General features: G+C 42.4%; 1 protein-coding gene across 1 annotated transcript; it reads left to right on the plus strand.

Moving 5' to 3' along the window:
- The first annotated feature begins 1038 nt into the window (after nucleotides 1-1038).
- Nucleotides 1039-16177, plus strand: LOC134812014 (FH1/FH2 domain-containing protein 3-like). Its single transcript, XM_063819187.1, has 13 exons — nucleotides 1039-1130; nucleotides 1380-1545; nucleotides 3430-3576; nucleotides 4673-4860; nucleotides 5017-5720; nucleotides 7149-7407; nucleotides 7628-7813; nucleotides 8098-8208; nucleotides 8593-8730; nucleotides 9629-9741; nucleotides 10004-10159; nucleotides 14165-14273; nucleotides 16130-16177. The coding sequence occupies exons 1-13, from the start codon at nucleotides 1077-1079 to the stop codon at nucleotides 16175-16177; spliced, it is 2379 nt and encodes a 792-aa protein (XP_063675257.1). The 5' UTR covers nucleotides 1039-1076.
- The last annotated feature ends 3645 nt before the right edge of the window (nucleotides 16178-19822 follow it).

The following is a 19822-nucleotide window of genomic DNA, read 5'->3' on the forward strand; positions in this document are numbered from 1 at the left end:
CTACTAGTTACCATAGTTACACTACTAGTTACCATAGTTACACTACTAGTTACCACAGTTACACTACTAGTTACCATAGTTACACTACTAGTTACCATAGGTTACACTACTAGTTACCATGGTTACACTACTAGTTACCACAGTTACACTACTAGTTACCACAGTTACACTACTAGTTACCACAGTTACACTACTAGTTACCACAGTTACACTACTAGTTACCATAGTTACACTACTAGTTACCCTGGTTACACTACTAGTTACCATAGTTACACTACTAGTTACCCTGGTTACACTACTAGTTACCATAGTTACACTACTAGTTACCACAGTTACACTACTAGTTACCCTGGTTACACTACTAGTTACCATAGTTACACTACTAGTTACCCTGGTTACACTACTAGTTACCCTAGTTACACTACTAGTTACCATAGTTACACTACTAGTTACCATAGTTACACTACTAGTTACCCTGGTTACACTACTAGTTACCATAGTTACACTACTAGTTACCATAGTTACACTACTAGTTACCATAGTTACACTACTAGTTACCATAGTTACACTACTAGTTACCATAGTTACACTACTAGTTACCACACTACTAGTTACCATAGTTACACTACTAGTTACCATAGTTACACTACTAGTTACCACACTACTAGTTACCATAGTTACACTACTAGTTACCATAGTTACACTACTAGTTACCATAGCTACACTACTAGTTACCATAGTTACACTACTAGTTACCACACTACTAGTTACCATAGTTACACTACTAGTTACCATAGTTACACTACTAGTTACCATAGTTACACTACTAGTTACCACACTACTAGTTACCATAGTTACACTACTAGTTACCATAGCTACACTACTAGTTACCATAGTTACACTACTAGTTACCACACTACTAGTTACCATAGTTACACTACTAGTTACCATAGTTACACTACTAGTTACCATAGTTACACTACTAGTTACCATAGTTACACTACTAGTTACCACACTACTTACAGGCACAACTAAAGGCGGAGGATGATGAAAACAGTGATCCAACAGATAACAGTATGCCCGACAGAACCAAAAAGAATAGACGTCAAAGCGCGGTCACTGACCATGGGGTATGTTTAAGGGTCCATTTGGGCATTAGGGGTTTCATTATTATTGTTCTTTTGTTTTAACCTGTTGAGGTGGAGTGTGTTCTCCCAAAACGGTTGGAGAGATGATAATTTTGCGGCTTTTTTACAATTTTCTAACTTTGTCTAGCTGAGTGAATCGTTAAGTCGGGTTCTTTCCGTTCTTCTAACACCAGCAACTGAACAAATTAGTAAATAAGTACACTCATCAGCTGTAACAGTAACCACCCTCAGTCGAACCTACAGAATATAAACGCACACGCAGCCAACATTAGGAACCAGGAAGCAGAGTTGGGGGTATCCGAGGAGGAGGAGGTTATGATCGCCCCCATGATCGTGGAGAATGGGGGAGGGGATAACAATTGGTCCAAACAGGCTCAGATCATGGACTCTAACATGGGTAAATATACATTATACATTATACATTATACATTATACATTATACAACTCTAACATGGGTAATTTTAGTGTTCAATCCAACTCTAACATGGGTAATTTTAGTGTTCAATCCAACTTTAACATGGGTAATTTTAGTGTTCAATCCAACTTTAACATGGGTAATTTTAGTGTTCAATCCAACTCTAACATGGGTAATTTTAGTGTTCAATCCAACTTTAACATGGGTAATTTTAGTGTTCAATCCAACTTTAACATGGGTAATTTTAGTGTTCAATCCAACTCTAACATGGGTAATTTTAGTGTTCAATCCAACTCTAACATGGGTAATTTTAGTGTTCAATCCAACTCTAACATGGGTAATTTTAGTGTTCAATCCAACTTTTCTGTCATTTTCGCGCTTAAATCTTAATTCAAGTGTAGATGTTTTTCGTTTTACCGCAATCATTAGAATCATAGTTACACTACTAGTTACCATAGTTACACTATTAGAATCGTACGTTGAAATTTGTCTTGCAGTATTCGGAAAGGATGAGCATCAGCCTCGATATTTTTCGTTATTTGGCACTCTGTCAGAATATCCGTATAACACTGGGAGGATGACGTTTCATCTACATTTACTGTCAAGATTCAAGGATTTTACTTTGATCAGGCCGTCCATACTGCCGGATACCACATATAATGGCAAGACACTGTAAAAAGTCAAGGTTGTGCATTCGAGTTTACTCCCTGAATTGTTCAAATAGTTTGCCGTTTGAATTCAGCCGGCCGTACAAAGATCTGAAATAAAATCCTGCTGTAGAATGTAGCGAGATATTGTGTATATACCATCGATCTGTCAAGGTGTCATTGGTCGTTACTCCTGTGTCTTGTAAAATTACCGTACCAAGTTAAATCTCAACACTTCCATTTAGTTTATACAATGTTTTGACTCATATCATCTTGTAGTTCCCCCACCACCGCCTCTAAACTCATATCATCTTGTAGTTCCCCCACCACCACCTCTAAACTCATATCATCTTGTAGTTCCCCCACCACCACCTCTAAACTCATATCATCTTGTAGTTCCCCCACCACCGCCTCTAAACTCATATCATCTTGTAGTTCCCCCACCACCACCTCTAAACTCATATCATCTTGTAGTTCCCCCACCACCGCCTCTAAACTCATATCATCTTGTAGTTCCCCCACCACCAGCCTCTAAACTCATATCATCTTGTAGTTCCCCCACCACCACCTCTAAACTCATATCATCTTGTAGTTCCACCACCACCACCTCTAAACTCATATCATCTTGTAGTTCCACCACCACCACCTCTAAACTCATATCATCTTGTAGTTCCACCACCACCACCTCTAAACTCATATCATCTTGTAGTTCCACCACCACCACCTCTAAACTCATATCATCTTGTAGTTCCCCCACCACCACCTCTAAACTCATATCATCTTGTAGTTCCCCCACCACCGCCTCTAAACTCATATCATCTTGTAGTTCCCCCACCACCACCTCTAAACTCATATCATCTTGTAGTTCCCCCACCACCACCTCTAAACTCATATCATCTTGTAGTTCCACCACCACCACCTCTAAACTCATATCATCTTGTAGTTCCACCACCACCACCTCTAAACTCATATCATCTTGTAGTTCCCCCACCACCACCTCTAAACTCATATCATCTTGTAGTTCCACCACCACCACCTCTAAACTCATATCATCTTGTAGTTCCACCACCACCACCGCCTCTAAACTCATATCATCTTGTAGTTCCACCACCACCACCTCTAAACTCATATCATCTTGTAGTTCCACCACCACCACCTCTAAACTCATATCATCTTGTAGTTCCTCCACCACCACCTCTAAACTCATATCATCTTGTAGTTCCTCCACCACCACCTCAAAAGACGGACGCTGCTCGGATCGCTATGATACAAGAGAGGCGGGAAAAGGCAGAGAAACGTTTGCGGAGGCGAAGAACAATCCTCAACATCAAGTCTGATGATGATAAGAAGCATAGAGATGATAGAAGTAGGTTTAAAACCAAGGACCACTGTGACACTGTGACACTGTGACACTGTGACACAGAGAGAGGTGACTTGTTTGTACCACTACTGACAGATACTACTGATGTTACATAGAGATGATAGAAGTAGGTTTAAAACCAAGGACCACTGTGACACTGTGACACTGTGACACTGTGACACTGTGACACTGTGACACTGTGACACTGTGACACTGTGACACAGAGAGAGGTGACTTGTTTGTACCACTACTGACAGATACTACCATTCAATAGATCAACAGGAATAGGTGTTAATGAGGACTGGAATGCGTTGGTATCATCACGTGATGCGTTCTCTCTTTTTAGCTCCAGTTGACTGACAAACAGCTGACAGACTTAACAGTAAACATAGGAGGAATTTAGTGTTTCTTATAGGTCCCATATTGTACTATGATTATTGTATGATTATTGTAGTAACCCCCCCCCCCCCCCCTTAAACTCACCCTCCCCCCCTTAAACTCACCCTCACCTCCCCCCTTAAACTCACCCTCCCCCCTTAAACTCACCCTCACCTCCCCCCTTAAACTCACCCCCCCCCCTTAAACTCACCCTCACCTCCCCCCCTTAAACTCACCATCACCCCTCCCCTTAAACTCACCCTCACCCCCCCCTTAAACTCACCCCCCCCCCTTAAACTCACCCTCCCCCCCTTAAACTCACCCTCACCCCCTCCCCTTAAACTCACCCTCCCCCCCTCTTAAACTCACCCCCCCCCTCTTAAACTCACCCTCCCCCCCTCTTAAACTCACCCCCCCCCCCTTTAAACTCACCCCCCCCCCCTTAAACTCACCCTCACCTCCCCCCCTTAAACTCACCATCACCCCCCCCCCCTTAAACTCACCCTCACCTCCCCCCCCCTTAAACTCACCATCACCCCCCCCCCCCTTAAACTCACCCTCACCCCCCCTTAAACTCACCCCCCCTTAAACTCACCCCCCCTCTTAAACTCACCCCCCCCCCCCCTTAAACTCACCCCCCCCCCCCCCCCCCCTTAAACTCACCCCCCCCCCCCCCCTTTAAACTCACCCCCCCCCCCCCCCCTTAAACTCACCCCCACCTCAGTTGGTCGTCAGTTTGAGGAGGTGGTCCGAGCAACTCAGAAACAGCACAAGGGCGACCTTCCGGAGAAAGACAGCGAGATTCTCAAAAATTCAAACAATAATAGTTGGTCCAGACTTAAAAACAAGATTGATGTTATCAAAAACATGAGAAAATCTGAACCTATTGATACTGGCAGAATAATTGACGAGGTTTTCATTAAATTTAAATGTTTAGCGCTTTCATATATTCTGCTGGAGCATTCTGCCTGGTTAAGGTCAATTACCCGTTTTCGGTAATGAATTAAACTAAAGTTAACTTAAAAGTTAACAATTTCTCTGCTTGTTAGTTATATATACCCTTCACAGAAGCCGGAAGTGGTAAACGAGAAGTGCATATTAGAAGAAGAGGATGAGGAAGTGATCCCTTCCTTCGACCCAGCCAGTCTCAGTCGACCTACCACTTTCAATATTTCGAACAGCTCGTTTGCTATCAAACGACATAACTTTGCAGACTTATCGGATAAAGACGATATTAATGTCAAAAGGGTTATAGAAACCAGACCAGTTCAGCCTGTAGCACCTGCCCCTGGTGCACCACCAGCTCCAAGACCACCTGGTGCGCCCCCAGCTCCAAGACCACCTGGAGCACCTCCTGCCCCTCCACCACCTCCCGGTGCCCCTCCTGCACCCAGACTTCCAGGCGCTCCTCCCCTGCCTCCTGCCCCTCGACCACCTGGTGCCCCTCCTGCCCCTCGACCTCCTGGTGCACCACCAGCACCTCGACCACCTGGTGCCCCGCCAGCACCTCGACCACCTGGTGCAGCACCTCGACCTCCTGGTGCCCCGCCAGCCCCTCGACCACCTGGTGCCCCTCCAGCACCTCGACCACCTGGTGCCCCTCGAGCTCCTGGCGCCCCGCCAGTCCCAGGTTCTAAATCAGACGGCGTCTCAGCCATGCGAAAAGTTGCTAACAAAAAAGATTTAGTAAAAGTTTTCTGGTCTAAGGTTAATCTAAATAAAACGACTGGACTGCCGCCTACCATTCCGGGTTACGCCGCCTCGAAAATAGAGTGAGTTTGATGCTTAGTTGTAGTGAACGCTGAATTTAGTCGTACAGAACGTACGTTCCAATCATTTTGTAGCGAACGTTTGTGAACGTTAGTGAACGTTAGTCGATATTTTGATAATTTTTCCGATAGTTTTTAACTTTAAAATATGAAATTTTCTGAACACAAATTTGACAGATTAGATGACATTTTTGCCCACAAACCAATTAGTCAGTTAATTGATGATGGTATGAAACCAAATTGGGGTACTGGAAGTCAAAATCCCGAATAAAATTGTAAAATCATATATTCCAAATCTCTGTCCCATTTTCAGTTTTTGAAAATGAAATTTCCAGGACCGAAATTATACAGTTTTTACTGAATTTCTCACCTGCAACCAATTAATAAGTCAACTATAGATGGCATATGACACGATTGAGGTGCTGGAAGTTTGATATCGGTCGGAGGAAGCCCACAGCAGAAAGCTTAAGAAAACGAAAAGTTGTATTTTCAAAATTCTGTCCCATTTTCAAATATGAAATTTTCTGAACACAAATTTGACAGATTAGATGACATTTTTGCCCACAAACCAATTAGTCAGTTAATTTTCGCTTTTTAAGCTTTCTGCCGCAGTGGGCTTCCTCCGACCGATATCATAAACTTCCAACACCTCAATTGTGTCATATGCCATCTATGACTATAGTTGACTTACTAATTGGTTGCGGGTGTGAAATTCAGTAAAAACTGTAAAATTTCGGTCCTGGAAATTTTAATTTCATAATAGCAATTAACGTTCCTTATGTTCCGAACGTTAAAATCTTTTAGCGAACGCGTTCACAAACTATTTTTAGTGAACGTTCCGTACGTTCACTACAACTAAGGTTTGATGAGTACCTTGTCATTGTGCAATTTATTGAGTTATAACGTTTTCATTTCTTCATTTGATTTTTTTCCCTACTCTTGCCGAAGGCAAAAAGATCGTAGGGAATAAGTAATCGGGTTTGGATATATGAGGTGGCCCGATGGACCTGCGATGATGACAAAAGTCTGCTCCTTCGAAATATAGACCACTCCCCTATAATTAAGTGTATAGGAAGCGTCTGTTATGCTGCGCGCGACGCTAGCCATGTGTTAATTAATTACAGTGAAATTCCTCCTTCGCAAAGTTATTTTCTGCAATTTTCTGGATTCATTTATTGTTGATGCGCGGCGCTGCATTGGTCAAATAAATCGTCAATTTTTACCATGCACGAATCCCACTCATTTATAAAAAACATAGTATGTAAATATGGTACACTTTTTTCCAGTCACACTTTTCACTCAAAAGAATTAATGGTACAAGTACATGGTAGAGAAAATTGATCGTGCGTGGTTTAACCGCGGCGAAATTCTTGTTATGGTAGTTTTTAAGTTTTGTTAAGGATTTCAAGTTCTGAACCTGTTTATATTCAGGTCTAAATCTATATGGAGGGAGCGCCCGGAGGTTAAGGTCGACTACGACCAACTCGCCGTTCTTTTCGCCAAAAAGAAGATAGAAACGAGTAAGTCCCTGGACACTGAAAAATCTACGGCGGCAAAGTTCATCAGAGTTCTGGAAGGCAACAGGTCCCGTACAGTAGGACTCCAGCTGCCTCATCTGCCAGCTGCTCGCCACATCAAACAAGCTATCCTCAACATGGACACTTCCCACATCACTCGAGAGGGCATCAGTGTGAGCACCCACGTAACCAGTAGTAACTATTAGTAACCAGTAGTAACCAGTAGTAACCAGTAGTAACTATTAATAACCAGTAGTAACCAGTAGTAATCAGTAGTAACCAGTAGTAACCAGTAGTAACCGTGGTTTTCTTCATTTCATTCAGTGCGTGTTGTGAGGCTGTGATTGATTATATTTTGCAAATGATACCAATGTCAAATACCGACCTCTTCAGTCGCTGGTTAAGTTGGTGCCATCTGAAGAGGAAAAGAACCAGATAACCGAAGCCAAGTTGGCTAATCCCGACATTCCGCTTGCCAAAGAAGAAGAGTTCGTGTACACACTTTCAGTAATCCCTAATATTAGGAATAGGCTGAACATCTGGGCTTTCATGATCGACTTCGACGCTTTGGAAGACGAGGTACGCTAGAATCTTATCGGTAAATTGATTTATGAAGGAGCATTGACGTAATGTTCCGCTTCCCAAAATTCTGCAAAGTTTTAACCATGCTACAGATCAAGTGGTCCAAGTTAGTGTATTAATTGTATGATATGTACTCTCAGGTAATTGGATTGATGCTTTTTATACAAAGTTAAAACAAATTCTGCATGTTGTGCATCCTGGGTTTGGACAGGATTTGCCCGCTCAATAAATGTAATGTATTTGTAGTGTTGTAGTGTTTGTAATTAGTTAATTACTGTCAGGTAGCGGACTATCTGATGGATCTGAAGGAATGCTGCTCGGAACTGAAATCTTGTAAAACACTGCATCTCATCATTAGTTACCTTCTGGAGATTGGCAACTTCCTCCGCCAGGTACACGCTCCTATTTTCCATAGCTCATTAGTGATTTAGTAGCGAATATGGTGGTAAACAAAAATAATAATCATAGGTATCATGTAACAAAAAGTGTGCGTCCACACGTGCAAACAGAAGATAAACTCATTCCTGCGCAGGAAACGTGTGACAGTCTCGAGTTGTAACCAGTAGTAACCAGTAGTAACCAGTAGTAACCACATAGTAACCACATAGTAACCACATAGTAACCACATTCCTCCGCAGGAAACGAGTGACGGTTTCGAGTTGTAACCAGTAGTAACCAGTAGTAACCAGTAGTAACCACATAGTAACCAGTAGTAACCACATAGTAACCACATAGTAACCACATAGTAACCACATAGTAACCACATTCCTCCGCAGGAAACGAGTGACGGTTTCGAGCTGACGTTTCTGAGCAAAGTGGCGGACATCAAGGACACAGTTAAAAAGCAAACCATGGTACACCACGTAGCCTGCATGATGCACCAGAACCACCCAACTCAGGGGGACCTGCACCGGGTAAAATAAAATATAATAATACCTGGGGGGGGGGCTAAATATAATATTACCTGGGGGGGGGGGGGGGGGGGGCTAAATATAATATTACCTGGGGGGGGGGCTAAATATAATAATACCTGGGGGGGGGGGGGGGCTAAATATAATAATACCTGGGGGGGGGGGGGGCTAAATATAATAATACCTGGGGGAGGGGGGCTAAATATAATAATACATGGGGGGGGGGGGGCTAAATATAATAATACCTTTTGGGGGGGGGCTAAATATAATAATACATTGGGGGGGGGGGGCTAAATATAATAATACTTGGGGGGGGGGGGGGCTAAATATAATAATACTTGGGGGGGGGGGGGGGCTAAATATAATAATACATTGGGGGGGGGGGGCTAAATATAATAATACTTGGGGGGGGGGGGGGGGGGCTAAATATAATAATACATTGGGGGGGGGGCTAAATATGATAATACCTGGGGGGGGGGGGGGGCTAAATATAATAATACCTGTGGGGGGGCTGTTGAGTGCTGGGGGGGGGGGGGGGGGGGTCTGCTGACTGCTGAAGGGAGGGGGCTAAATATAATAATACCTTGGGGGGGGGGGCTGTTGAGTGCTGAGTCTGAGATGGCTCGCAGTCTGTCCTCGTAATACTCTGGCAACCCTTGCGGACAAATTTCGGTTACCACTTAGCAGTGTCCACCACTTACCAGTGTCCACCACTTTTTGGGAAAATGATTCCTGGAAAATATTATAAAATATACCCCCCCCCCCCCCCCCCCCCCCCCATATAACCACAACTGAACAAGGGATTGATTTGTTGGAATTTTGTTTGCCTTAAAAACCACAAAAAATTCGATCTGTTAGAATTGTTAATCTGTACTTTGTATTAACAGTATTTACTGTTCAGGAGATAGGACACACACACAGAATATGTCGGATCTCGTTTGACGAGGTGGGCGCCACTTTAGAGAAGATGGATCAACTTTGTGATCGTAGTTGGGAAGATCTCCGCATCATAAGGTTTACTTTACACTTACCAGTAGTAACCACATAGTAACCACATAGTAACCACATAGTAACCACATAGTAACCACATAGATCTCCGGATCATAAGGTTTACTTTACACTTCGAGATTTCCTTTTTTCCTGTGAAGGTTGCGCTGCAAAAGAAAAGTCTAGAAATGATGGTCGTGGTTTTGTTGTCCACATTTTCTCCTTGTTATGATAGTAAGTTTTCAAATTGTATCTTGCATTAAATTTGAAAACTTTATTTTTCCACCAGCAAACACACGTCTTCTACAAACGAAATTATGCAGAAGCAGTTGACCTTTTTACGATCGGTTGCTGAGCGGATTAATATCTTGAAACTAGTGAATAAAAGGGTTGCCAACAGATATTATAATTTACTACTCTACTTTGGAATAGATCCTGTAAAAAAGTGAGTTTTAAAATGTCACCTTTTCTTTGGCGTTAGTGAAAGATTCGCTGTGCAACTGCTTATTTCAGTGTTCGAATAACCAACTAAACCTCTCTGTTTCTGACTGAAGATGTTAGATTTGACAGAATCGGAAGAACCTATCTGAATTCATGATAGCTTATCTAGCTTATCTAGCTTATCTAGCTTATCTAGCTTATCTAGCTCATCTAGCTTATCTAGCTTATCTAGCTTATCTAGCTTATCTAGCTTATCTAGCTTATCTAGCTTATCTAGCTTATCTAGCTTATCTAGCTTATCTAGCTTATCTAGCTTATCTAGCTTATCTAGCTTATCTAGCTTATCTAGCTTATCTAGCTTATCTAGCTTATCTAACTTATCTAGCTTATCTAACTTATCTAGCTTATCTAGCTTATCTAGCTTATCTAGCTTATCTAGCTTATCTAGCTTATCTAGCTTATCTAGCTTATCTAGCTTATCAAGCTTATCTAGCTTATCTAGCTTATCTAGCTTATCTAGCTTATCTAGCTCATCTAGCTATCTAGCTTATCTAACTTATCTAGCTTATCTAGCTTATCTAGCTTATCTAACTTATCTAGCTTATCTAACTTATCTAGCTTATCTAGCTTATCTAGCTTATCTAGCTTATCTAGCTTATCTAGCTTATCAAGCTTATCTAGCTTATCTAGCTTATCTAGCTCATCTAGCTCATCTAGCTCATCTAGCTCATCTAACTTATCTAACTTATCTAGCTTATCTAGCTTATCTAGCTTATCTAGCTTATCTAGGACGGCCTATTTCCCTGGGTAACATTCAAGGGAAGATTTATTTGGCGATCCTGGCGAAGAGGTTGACCAGCTTTGTTGTCTCGAATGGATATGTAGACCTCTCTATACAGAAGGGTGGTGTGCCAGGCGTCCGTGGGTGCACGGAGCATTTTGGTGCCATGTGGGAGGTACTGAAGGAAGCAAAGGTCAAGAAGAAGGATCTGAGTGTGGTATGGCTTGACCTGGCTAACGCTTACGGAGCGGTACCCCATGTTCTGATTGCCAGGGCCCTCCGTTTCTACAACGTCCCCGAGAAGGTTATCAATATTATCCTACGGTACTTCTCCGGGGTATTCGGAAGGTTCTCCTCAAGAACGGTGACATCAGACTGGCAGCAGTTTGAGATAGGAATCTTCATGGGGTGTGTGATATCAGTCATCTTGTTTGTCTTGTGCATGAACCTTGGGCATGAACACCTAAAGTCTAAGGTTCCGAGAAGCATTGAGTACATCAAGGATGACACACCGATACCAACTCTGAAGCTGTTTATGGACGATAGCTGTCTGACGACCGCACGTGCAGAGGATATGCAAACGTTACTCAATGTGTTTCAGAAGTACGTGGACTGGTCCAGATTTAAGTTAAAGTCCTCCAAGTCCAGAGCACTGGTGTTGAAGAAGGGAGTAGCTGTGAGGTGGGTTGAGGAGGTAGTGGTAGGAGAGGAGGAGGTGGAGAGAGAAGAGTTGTGTTTGCAGTTGGGTGGTGAGGTGATTCCGAATGTGTCAGAGAAGCCGATAAAATTCCTTGGGAGATGGATAAGAGTGGAAGGAAATGACAAATCAGTCATCGACTCAACCAAGGTCGACCTTAACACTTTTCTTCGGAGACTCGATGAAAGTTCCCTTACTGGACTCCAGAAGTGCTGGGGATATCAGTACATGGTCCTCCCAAAACTGAAGTGGCCTCTTGCCATCTATGATATTCCGATCACAACAGTTACCAGATGGGAACAGAATACCAATAGTTTCCTCAGGAAGTGGTTAGGGGTGGGGCACACTCTGAGTGGTCTTTGTCTGTTCAGTCAATCATCCAGTGTGGCCTTACCGGTGAGCAGTTTGACAGATACATGGAAGATAGAGAAGTGTCGACTGTTGCAATCCTATCAGACATCTAAGGATGACCTGATTAAAGCAGTCCAGCCACAAGTTCGTTCTGGTAGAGTTTGGAGGCCTGAGACAGAACTGGAAGAGGCCAGAAGAGATTTGGTCTGTGAATCGGTGCGAGGGATGGTGCAACCTCAAAAAAGAGTTGGCATCGGTTTTGGTGACTGGAAAAAACCTTGGGAGAGGATGGATGAGCGGGAAAGAGAGAGGGAGGTCATGCTGAGAGTGAAGGAGAACATTGAAAGAGAGAGGGAGGTGCAAGTAGGTTCTCTGGAGATGCAGAGCAGGTGGGGTGAGTGGAGAGAGCTCGTAATGAAGACGGATTTGAGCTGGCATACACTTTTTAAGTATGGTGACTCACTTATTGGGTTCATGCTAAGTGCTGTGTACGGCACCCTCTTAACCCCCTCTATGGTTTCCAAGTGGAGTGAAGATGAGGATGGGAAGTGCAAGTTATGTGAGGAGAGGATGGGCACCATTCAGCACATTTTGGCTGGGTGTAAGGTGGCCCTTAGTCAAGGAAGGTATAGATGGCGGCACGACAAGGTTCTGAAGCAGATATCTGAACAGGTTGTCTTCCATTGTGATCGCCGAGTGAACACTTATAAGAACAAGGCCGGCGATGGAAGACAGTTCATTGATTTTGTTCCTGCTGGGAAGAGAAAAGCAGGTACAGACGACCGGAAGGAGAGTCGTGGTTTTGGGATCCTGAGTGGGTATCGGGATTGGATAGTGCTGTCAGACCTTGAGGGGCAGCTTAAGTTTCCCAGTGAGATTGTGGAAACACGGCTGAGGCCGGACCTTGTGATATTCTCAAGGTCGGCAAAGACAGTTATTTGGTGGGAGCTAACAGTACCATCTGAAGAGCGGATCGCTGAATCGCACGAGTACAAGCTCGACCGATACAGCGGTCTGCAGGCTGAGATTCAGGCGAAAGGTTGGTGCTGTTATAATGCCGCAGTCGAAGTTGGAGCTAGGGGAGTGGTTGCGCAGAGTTTGGAGAGAGCTGCGAGGAGGATTGGTTTTAGGGGAAGAGAGCTGAAGAAGCTGGTACGGGACAGCGGGAAAGAGGCAGCCCACTGTTCCAGATGGATTTACTTGTTATCGAGAAAGAGGGAGTGGGAGTTCAGGAAGGTTGGAGCTTGAGAGTTCACTATAACATCTAGAGGTACCATAAACGTTATCTCGTCGCCAATTGCGAGCTCTAACGGGTCTCCTCAAGTGACTCTCGGATCAGATAGTGGTTCAAGGGTGGACTGCTGGGGCGCCTGACAGGAAACCGTATTGCGATTAAAGCCCCGAAACGGTGTCAGGTTGGTAACTGATGATTCTGATCCATGCTCCTGTGAGTTTGCTGTTGTATCTCAACTCGCTAAACTGAGGCATCTCCGCATCTTGGGTGAATATGCGTATATCTTCATACTAAACCCAGGTGTGGCATGTGTCAGTGAATACGGGCGAGCGGATGCAATAGCGAAGGTGGTGTGGCAAGGCCTAAAAAACACAGTCAGATAGTTGTCAGCTCGCTGACTGTAAGGGAGAAGGTATATCCGTATTTCGCTGCTACTGATGCAGTCCTTGATCTGGCAATCAAGGCTTCTCTGTTTTTCGTCTAACTATGTACCGTTGGGCTTGTGGAACCCGTAAGGGGGACATACATAGGTTAGAATGGTTTTGTGCACCAAGAGAAGTGAGGGAATGAGGGTTGAAGAGAGAGAGCTAGAGAGTTGTTAGGGTGGTTAGGATCAGTAGGTGGAGTGTTTGGTTGGAGCGTTCTGTTTTTGCTGTATAGCATTTTAGTCACTCCGCAGTTTATTAACTGTGTCTCAACTCTAGCTTATCTAGCTTATCTAGCTTATCTAGCTTATCTAGCTTATCTAGCTTATCTAGCTTATCTAGCTCATCTAGCTTATCTAGCTTATCTAGCTTATCTAGCTTATCTAGCTTATCTAGCTCATCTAGCTCATCTAGCTTATCTAGCTCATCTAGCTTATCTAGCTTATCTAGCTTATCTAGCTTATCTAGCTTATCTAGCTTATCTAGCTTATCTAGCGACTGACTGTTGTGTACGTTGACAGGTTCATGGTACCAGATGAGTTTTGTAGGATTATAAGCGAGTTTGCTCTGGAGTACCGAACAGCGATTGAAGCGGTCGTACTGGAGCAGGCGAAGAAGAAGAAAATGAAGGTTTGTAAAACATACCTGTTTACCAAGTATAGTACCCCCGGGTACCCTTGGAAAATAATAGTTTACAGTGTGTATCTATTATTGTTACAACAAAATTGTCCAAAATTGGTACCAAATTTAAAGTTACCTAAAAATTTTCGCATATTCAAATGTTAATAAATTTTCATACGTAACCATTCTGAAATACATAGCAAAAATAATATGAACCCAACTAGGATCTGGAAATCTGGGCAAAGAATATTGGGCCAATTTTATAAATCCGAAAATGGTTACAAAAACAAACGGGCCCAATAATTATGGTAACAAATTGCCCAAAGATTATCCGACCTCATGCGACCCCAACAAACATACAAACATAAATAATTTTACTTATCATGTGCCATGAAACACACTAAACTAATGTTTATTATGACGATGTTACCACTGTGTAATATTAGATAATAGCGAGGAATTGTGCAACAATAATGGCTAGTTTGGGGAGTATTCAGTATGCGGTGTTTACTTTTTTGTGTGGTAGCTTAGGCAAAACGTATTGATGTCCAGGATAAGAACTAATGTACGCTGCATACTGCAAAGTATAGAGCCTGATGGGTATACTATAACTATATTAGCAATTCATGCTACATCATGATCCAAATATCTCAAAATATCCAAAAAAGCTCATACTGTAAAACAGCCACTAATGAAATTGTACCTCTCAACAGAGAAATTATAACAAGGTCACAAGAAGTATACAAAACGGAAAGGCAACAGACAAAGTGGAAACCACACAAAACGAACTCACAGTATCCCAAAGTTAAAGTTTTTAAAAGGAAGTGATAACACGAACACTAAACACAACGTCGGGTAAATTGGGTGGGCGAACACGTAACTCCCATCTATGTTATGAAATAATGTTCATAGTGTGAGGTTAGGACTGATGTTACAGGTGTTTAACAGGTGTGTAACATGTGTGTACACTAACTGGGGTGTTTACAGGTTGTTTTCACAGTGCCAAGAACATGTTACAGTGTTACAGGTGTGTAACTAGGTTGTATTATTTCGTAACAGACGCGGTGTCAGGGGAAAGTTAACTTTTTTTGTAGGTTGACTAATTTGGACTCTTAAGATTGGTTACAATAGGAAAATACGGACAATTCTTACAGTAGCAATAAAATCTCATAAAAGTAGCGAATATCTACACGGAGTTAAATGCAGGATAACAAGGAGCTGCATACAGTGCTACAAACGAAAAATACGGAGAGCGTGAAACAGATGTGTGTTTAATTGAAATGATCCTTATGAGAACGGAGTGAACATTCTCCGCGGCCGGTTCATTACATATGAACCATAGCCTTTGCAACAGGAGCCCGGTAAGGGGCCAGTAGGGGCTAGGGCGCATAATTAAGTAAATTAAAACTACATAATATCATTGACGAACAAAACCAAATAACAACTCGTCGCAAAGACTTGGTCGGTGCAGGAAAATGGTTTAGACATAAATGGTGGGCTATGGTTTTAAAGCCAAACTATTAGACGATCTAACAAATACCCAGGAGACATATAATTGTTTAATTGATCTTTTAGCAAAAAACGATAGCATATAAGGCCGTTTATTCTGTAAACGACTAAACGAGTCAAAATAAATATCAAGTGCAGTGCGTGGTTTCAAAACTTGCTGCACTTTTGAGAGAATCGGCAAGTCTTGTCAGTAAATTTTCAACATATCAAACGTTTAAAACTTTTTGAAAGGAGATTCATTGTGGTTGCTTTGTATTTGGGCTTAGTTAGAATATCATATTATAAAATTTTTTGGTTTCGTTGGTAATTAAATAAAAAATTTGCTCATTTGAAATTTTTAATTGTCTGTATAACAGGGATACGGACTCCGTCCCAAACCTCTAAGTCGTCCCGATCAGAGATAGGGGTGAAGTCTTATTTTGTTCAAACATTAAACTAACACAGCTATAAAACAAGTGTCCGTATTTAAAAGCGACCACAGTAACTAACAAACAAAAATATGACATGTTTGTCATGAAAAATTTAAAGCAAGTAAGAAATCACGAGTTAAATTCCTGTTTGGAACGGAGAGGTTGAGAGACTGAATAACTGGACGAATAATGGGGGGGGGTGGGGGGGGGGGGGACACGTTTCGCCTATGTCCGCGTATCTCATTGAATCCAAAAAGGCGGACGATAGCGACTATAGCGACAATACATTAGCTAAATTGTTGAAAAGGTATTTTGAGACACGAAGTGAGATGTCCGAGGACTGATGAAATTGATTAACTGATCTAGACATGTTAGTTAAAGATAAATACCTGAAAGTTAGATCTTTAGACCTGAACTGTAAATAATTAAGATATAGGGGCTAACTGATACTTGATCCTCATCAGAATGGTAAGGTTTAAAAAGAATTTGGAGTAAAAAGAGCGGGATACAAGGTTCAAAGAAGTAACTTTCACTGCAAGGCCAAATTTCATGGGGTATCAATACAAAACAGAGTATCTAATTACAAGCAGCCACATGACCGAACCGTGATCACCGCTAGAGCTGATCGCGTGACTGTCTAAGTCTAAAAAGGACACGGACATAGGCGGACGCGTCAACCCCCCACACCCAATAATAACGCTACGTGACATAAAAAGTTGCGAATTATTAGTACCTCAGACGATTTAAAGTTTTACTAACCTTAGAGAAACATCCTCACATGTTCTGGTTAGGAGACGTGTTGTAAGGTGTTTCCTCATTGCGCTCTCCTCCGCCAAAACACAAAACATAACGAAAAACTCAACTTAATTTTAATACTTATTTCATCTGTCTGAACTTTTTATCTGCTTATACTTTAAAATCCGTCATAGATCAGCTGAGTTTTATTTCTATCCTGGTTATATAATCAGCCAATGTTTTGTCAGTATCACATTTGCAATTGTCCGATACAATCCAAGACGTTTTCATCGGTTCACGGATCTAGTGTTGTGCAAGTGTTGCTTTTTGAGAAAATTAGCATCTGAATAAATCTTGAAGTATGAAAGGTAAATATGAAAACACAAATAGTAGCAATATCGATAGAAGGTTATAACCCGAAAAACCGTCCAAAATATAATATTAATATGATATAGAAAATTCGATCTTGACAAAAAGCGTCGAAACGTTACACGAGACAACATGATAGTGAAGTCGGAGAGACTTCCTGCACAATGTAATAGAACATAATCAAAAGTTGACTAAATGGTAATTAAAAGCATAATTACACCAAACAAACACACCAAAAACACACCAACCATACACGCAAACAAAACACACACAAACTACAATAATAAACAAGGATGGAAACAAGCAGTTACCCGACTCCACTCTCAAGTAGGGATCTAATAGAATGTGATGAAATTTCACAGTTCACAACTTCATTGCAATGAAATAAAGACTAACTCGATTCGCGCTATCATCATCTCATAACCTGTTGAATTATATAATAAATGTTAAGTTTAACAACAAAAGTTTTACAGAAATGTCAATGAGTTGGATTTAAATGAAATTAAGTAAAATGTAAAGGAAATATCGATTCCTAACCACATCAAACATCTCACAGATCCATTATTAAAATATAACAATGAATAATAAAATACATTAAAAAAACACGACGTTATCTTGAATCTCCACTGAAACTACATACCATAGTTATTATGCTGATACGAGGTTTTATAATGAACTACAAGATAGGCCCGGGGGTTGGGTCAAGGGATAAGGCTAATAAAAAATATTCTTTGATATACAGTATTTTATCGCATCAAAAAAAATCCTCCCAACGGAAGATGCAGTCAACACTGTGCACGTGCGCGATTTTCATCCGCCGATTACTACTAAAGTCAACTTCTTATTTCTCCTCAATTTGCACGTGGCGCGGACAAACAAACAAACCGACAAAAAGAAACTTTTGAATTACAATAGAGATGATCTGAATGTAAACACATCTAATTGGGAAGGAGCCAATCAGTAGAGCGAAGGATCAGGATAGAAAGTGAAGGGTGGGTAAAGAGCGGAGAAGAAGGAGCAGGGTGGGGAAGGAGCATGTAGGCAGGCGCATGGTGGAAAGAGCAGTGGGAAGGAGCAGGTGGGAAGGAGCAGGTGGGAAGGAGCAGTGAAAGGAGCAGGTGGACATGAGCAGGTGGGAAGGAGCAGGGTGGGAAGAGCTGGTGGAAGGAGCAGGTGATAAAAGGGAAGGGTGGGAAGGAGCATTGTGGAAAGGAGCAGGAGTGGAAGGAGCAGGGTGGAAGGAGCAGGGAGTGGAAGGACCATGTGAAAGGAGCAGGTGGGAAGGACAGGGTGTAAGGAGCAGGGTGGAAGGAGCAGGTGGAAGGAGCAGGGTGGTAAGGAGCAGGTGGGAAGGAGCAGGGTGGCCAAGGAGAGCAGGGTGGGAAGGAGCAGGGTGAGAAGGAGCAGGGTGGGAAGACAGGGTGGGAAGGAGCAGGGGAAAGGAGCAGGGTAGGAAGGAGCAGTATAGGAAGGGACAGGGTGGAAAGGAGCAGGGTGGGAAGGGTAGCAGGGTGGAAGGAGCAGGGTGGGAAGGAGCAGGGTGGGAGAGCAGGATGGAAGGAGCAGGGTGGAAAGGTGAGGGTAAGGAAGAAAGCAGGTGGGAAGGAGCAGGTGGGAGGACAGGGTGGAAGGAGCAGGGTTGGAAAGAGATAAGGAAGAGTGGTTATTACAATAACCCAAACTACACGGTACTCAGTACAATGTTGTAACAGTTATTGATAATTTCCCGACTAACCCCACACGATACACAGAAATACAAACTTATACACAACACCACAGCAGACAAAGCTCGAACGAACTGAAACTGCAGACCTTAATACGTATAACTGTGACGAATCACAAAATACACTTCGCGAACAAAAAAACGGCCGGAGTCGAGTTAACCTCCAACACAATGAACCACACTCACACTGACCCAACCTCAAATTTCCCCCTATATATAGTGATGGTGGGGGAAAGTGGAGCCCGGAAGTGAGTGTTTTAAAGTCAAGAGTTGTGAATGAGGCACAAAGAGAGTGGGGCATAATTTGGGGTTAATTTAAGAGTAATGCGGTTTTCCGCAGTTTCGTCAGTGTGTGCATTAGAGGGTATAGACGTAAAATGGATACGCAATTATTATAATAGTTTTGGTGAATGTTGTCCACTATTTGGTTAGATTGTTAGTCCCGACATAGCTCTGTATGTGTTTTCAGCTACTCGCGCTGCAAAATTTTCTATTTTCATCCAATACTGTCGGCTGTTATTACTGACGAGGGTTTCAATCTGGTGATTAATTTTGTGTCGTACGAGAACATTATAAGCACTTAATAACACGTGAAATGTTTGATTGTGGGGTACATTGTTGAGGAGAGGGTGGTATTTTCTTCATAAAATATTTAAAAACTGCCAAAAAAGGGTAAAGTGAAATTGACGAATAAAACATACGTAAACTTCTGATCGGTAACATAATAAATTATCAGAACAATATCGTCAGCTCCCAGAATTACGTAGGTGTGAAGAATAAAAGGGATCTCCAGGAAAACATTAACATTTATT

The sequence above is a fragment of the Bolinopsis microptera genome, chromosome 2, assembly GCF_026151205.1.
Source record: "Bolinopsis microptera isolate Bmic1 chromosome 2, MBARI_Bmic_1.0, whole genome shotgun sequence".
Lineage (NCBI taxonomy): Eukaryota > Metazoa > Ctenophora > Tentaculata > Lobata > Bolinopsidae > Bolinopsis > Bolinopsis microptera.

What these genes read in the sequence shown, in the direction of transcription:
- LOC134812014 (XM_063819187.1), top strand. Translation starts at nt 1,077, where the DNA reads ATGCCCGACAGAACCAAAAAGAATAGACGTCAAAGCGCGGTCACTGAC. An exon ending in GAAGCATAGAGATGATAGAA is followed by an intron (nt 3,577 to 4,672) that starts GTAGGTTTAAAA and finishes CCCCCACCTCAG; the next exon opens with TTGGTCGTCAGTTTGAGGAG. An exon ending in CTGGCAGAATAATTGACGAG is followed by an intron (nt 4,861 to 5,016) that starts GTTTTCATTAAA and finishes TACCCTTCACAG; the next exon opens with AAGCCGGAAGTGGTAAACGA.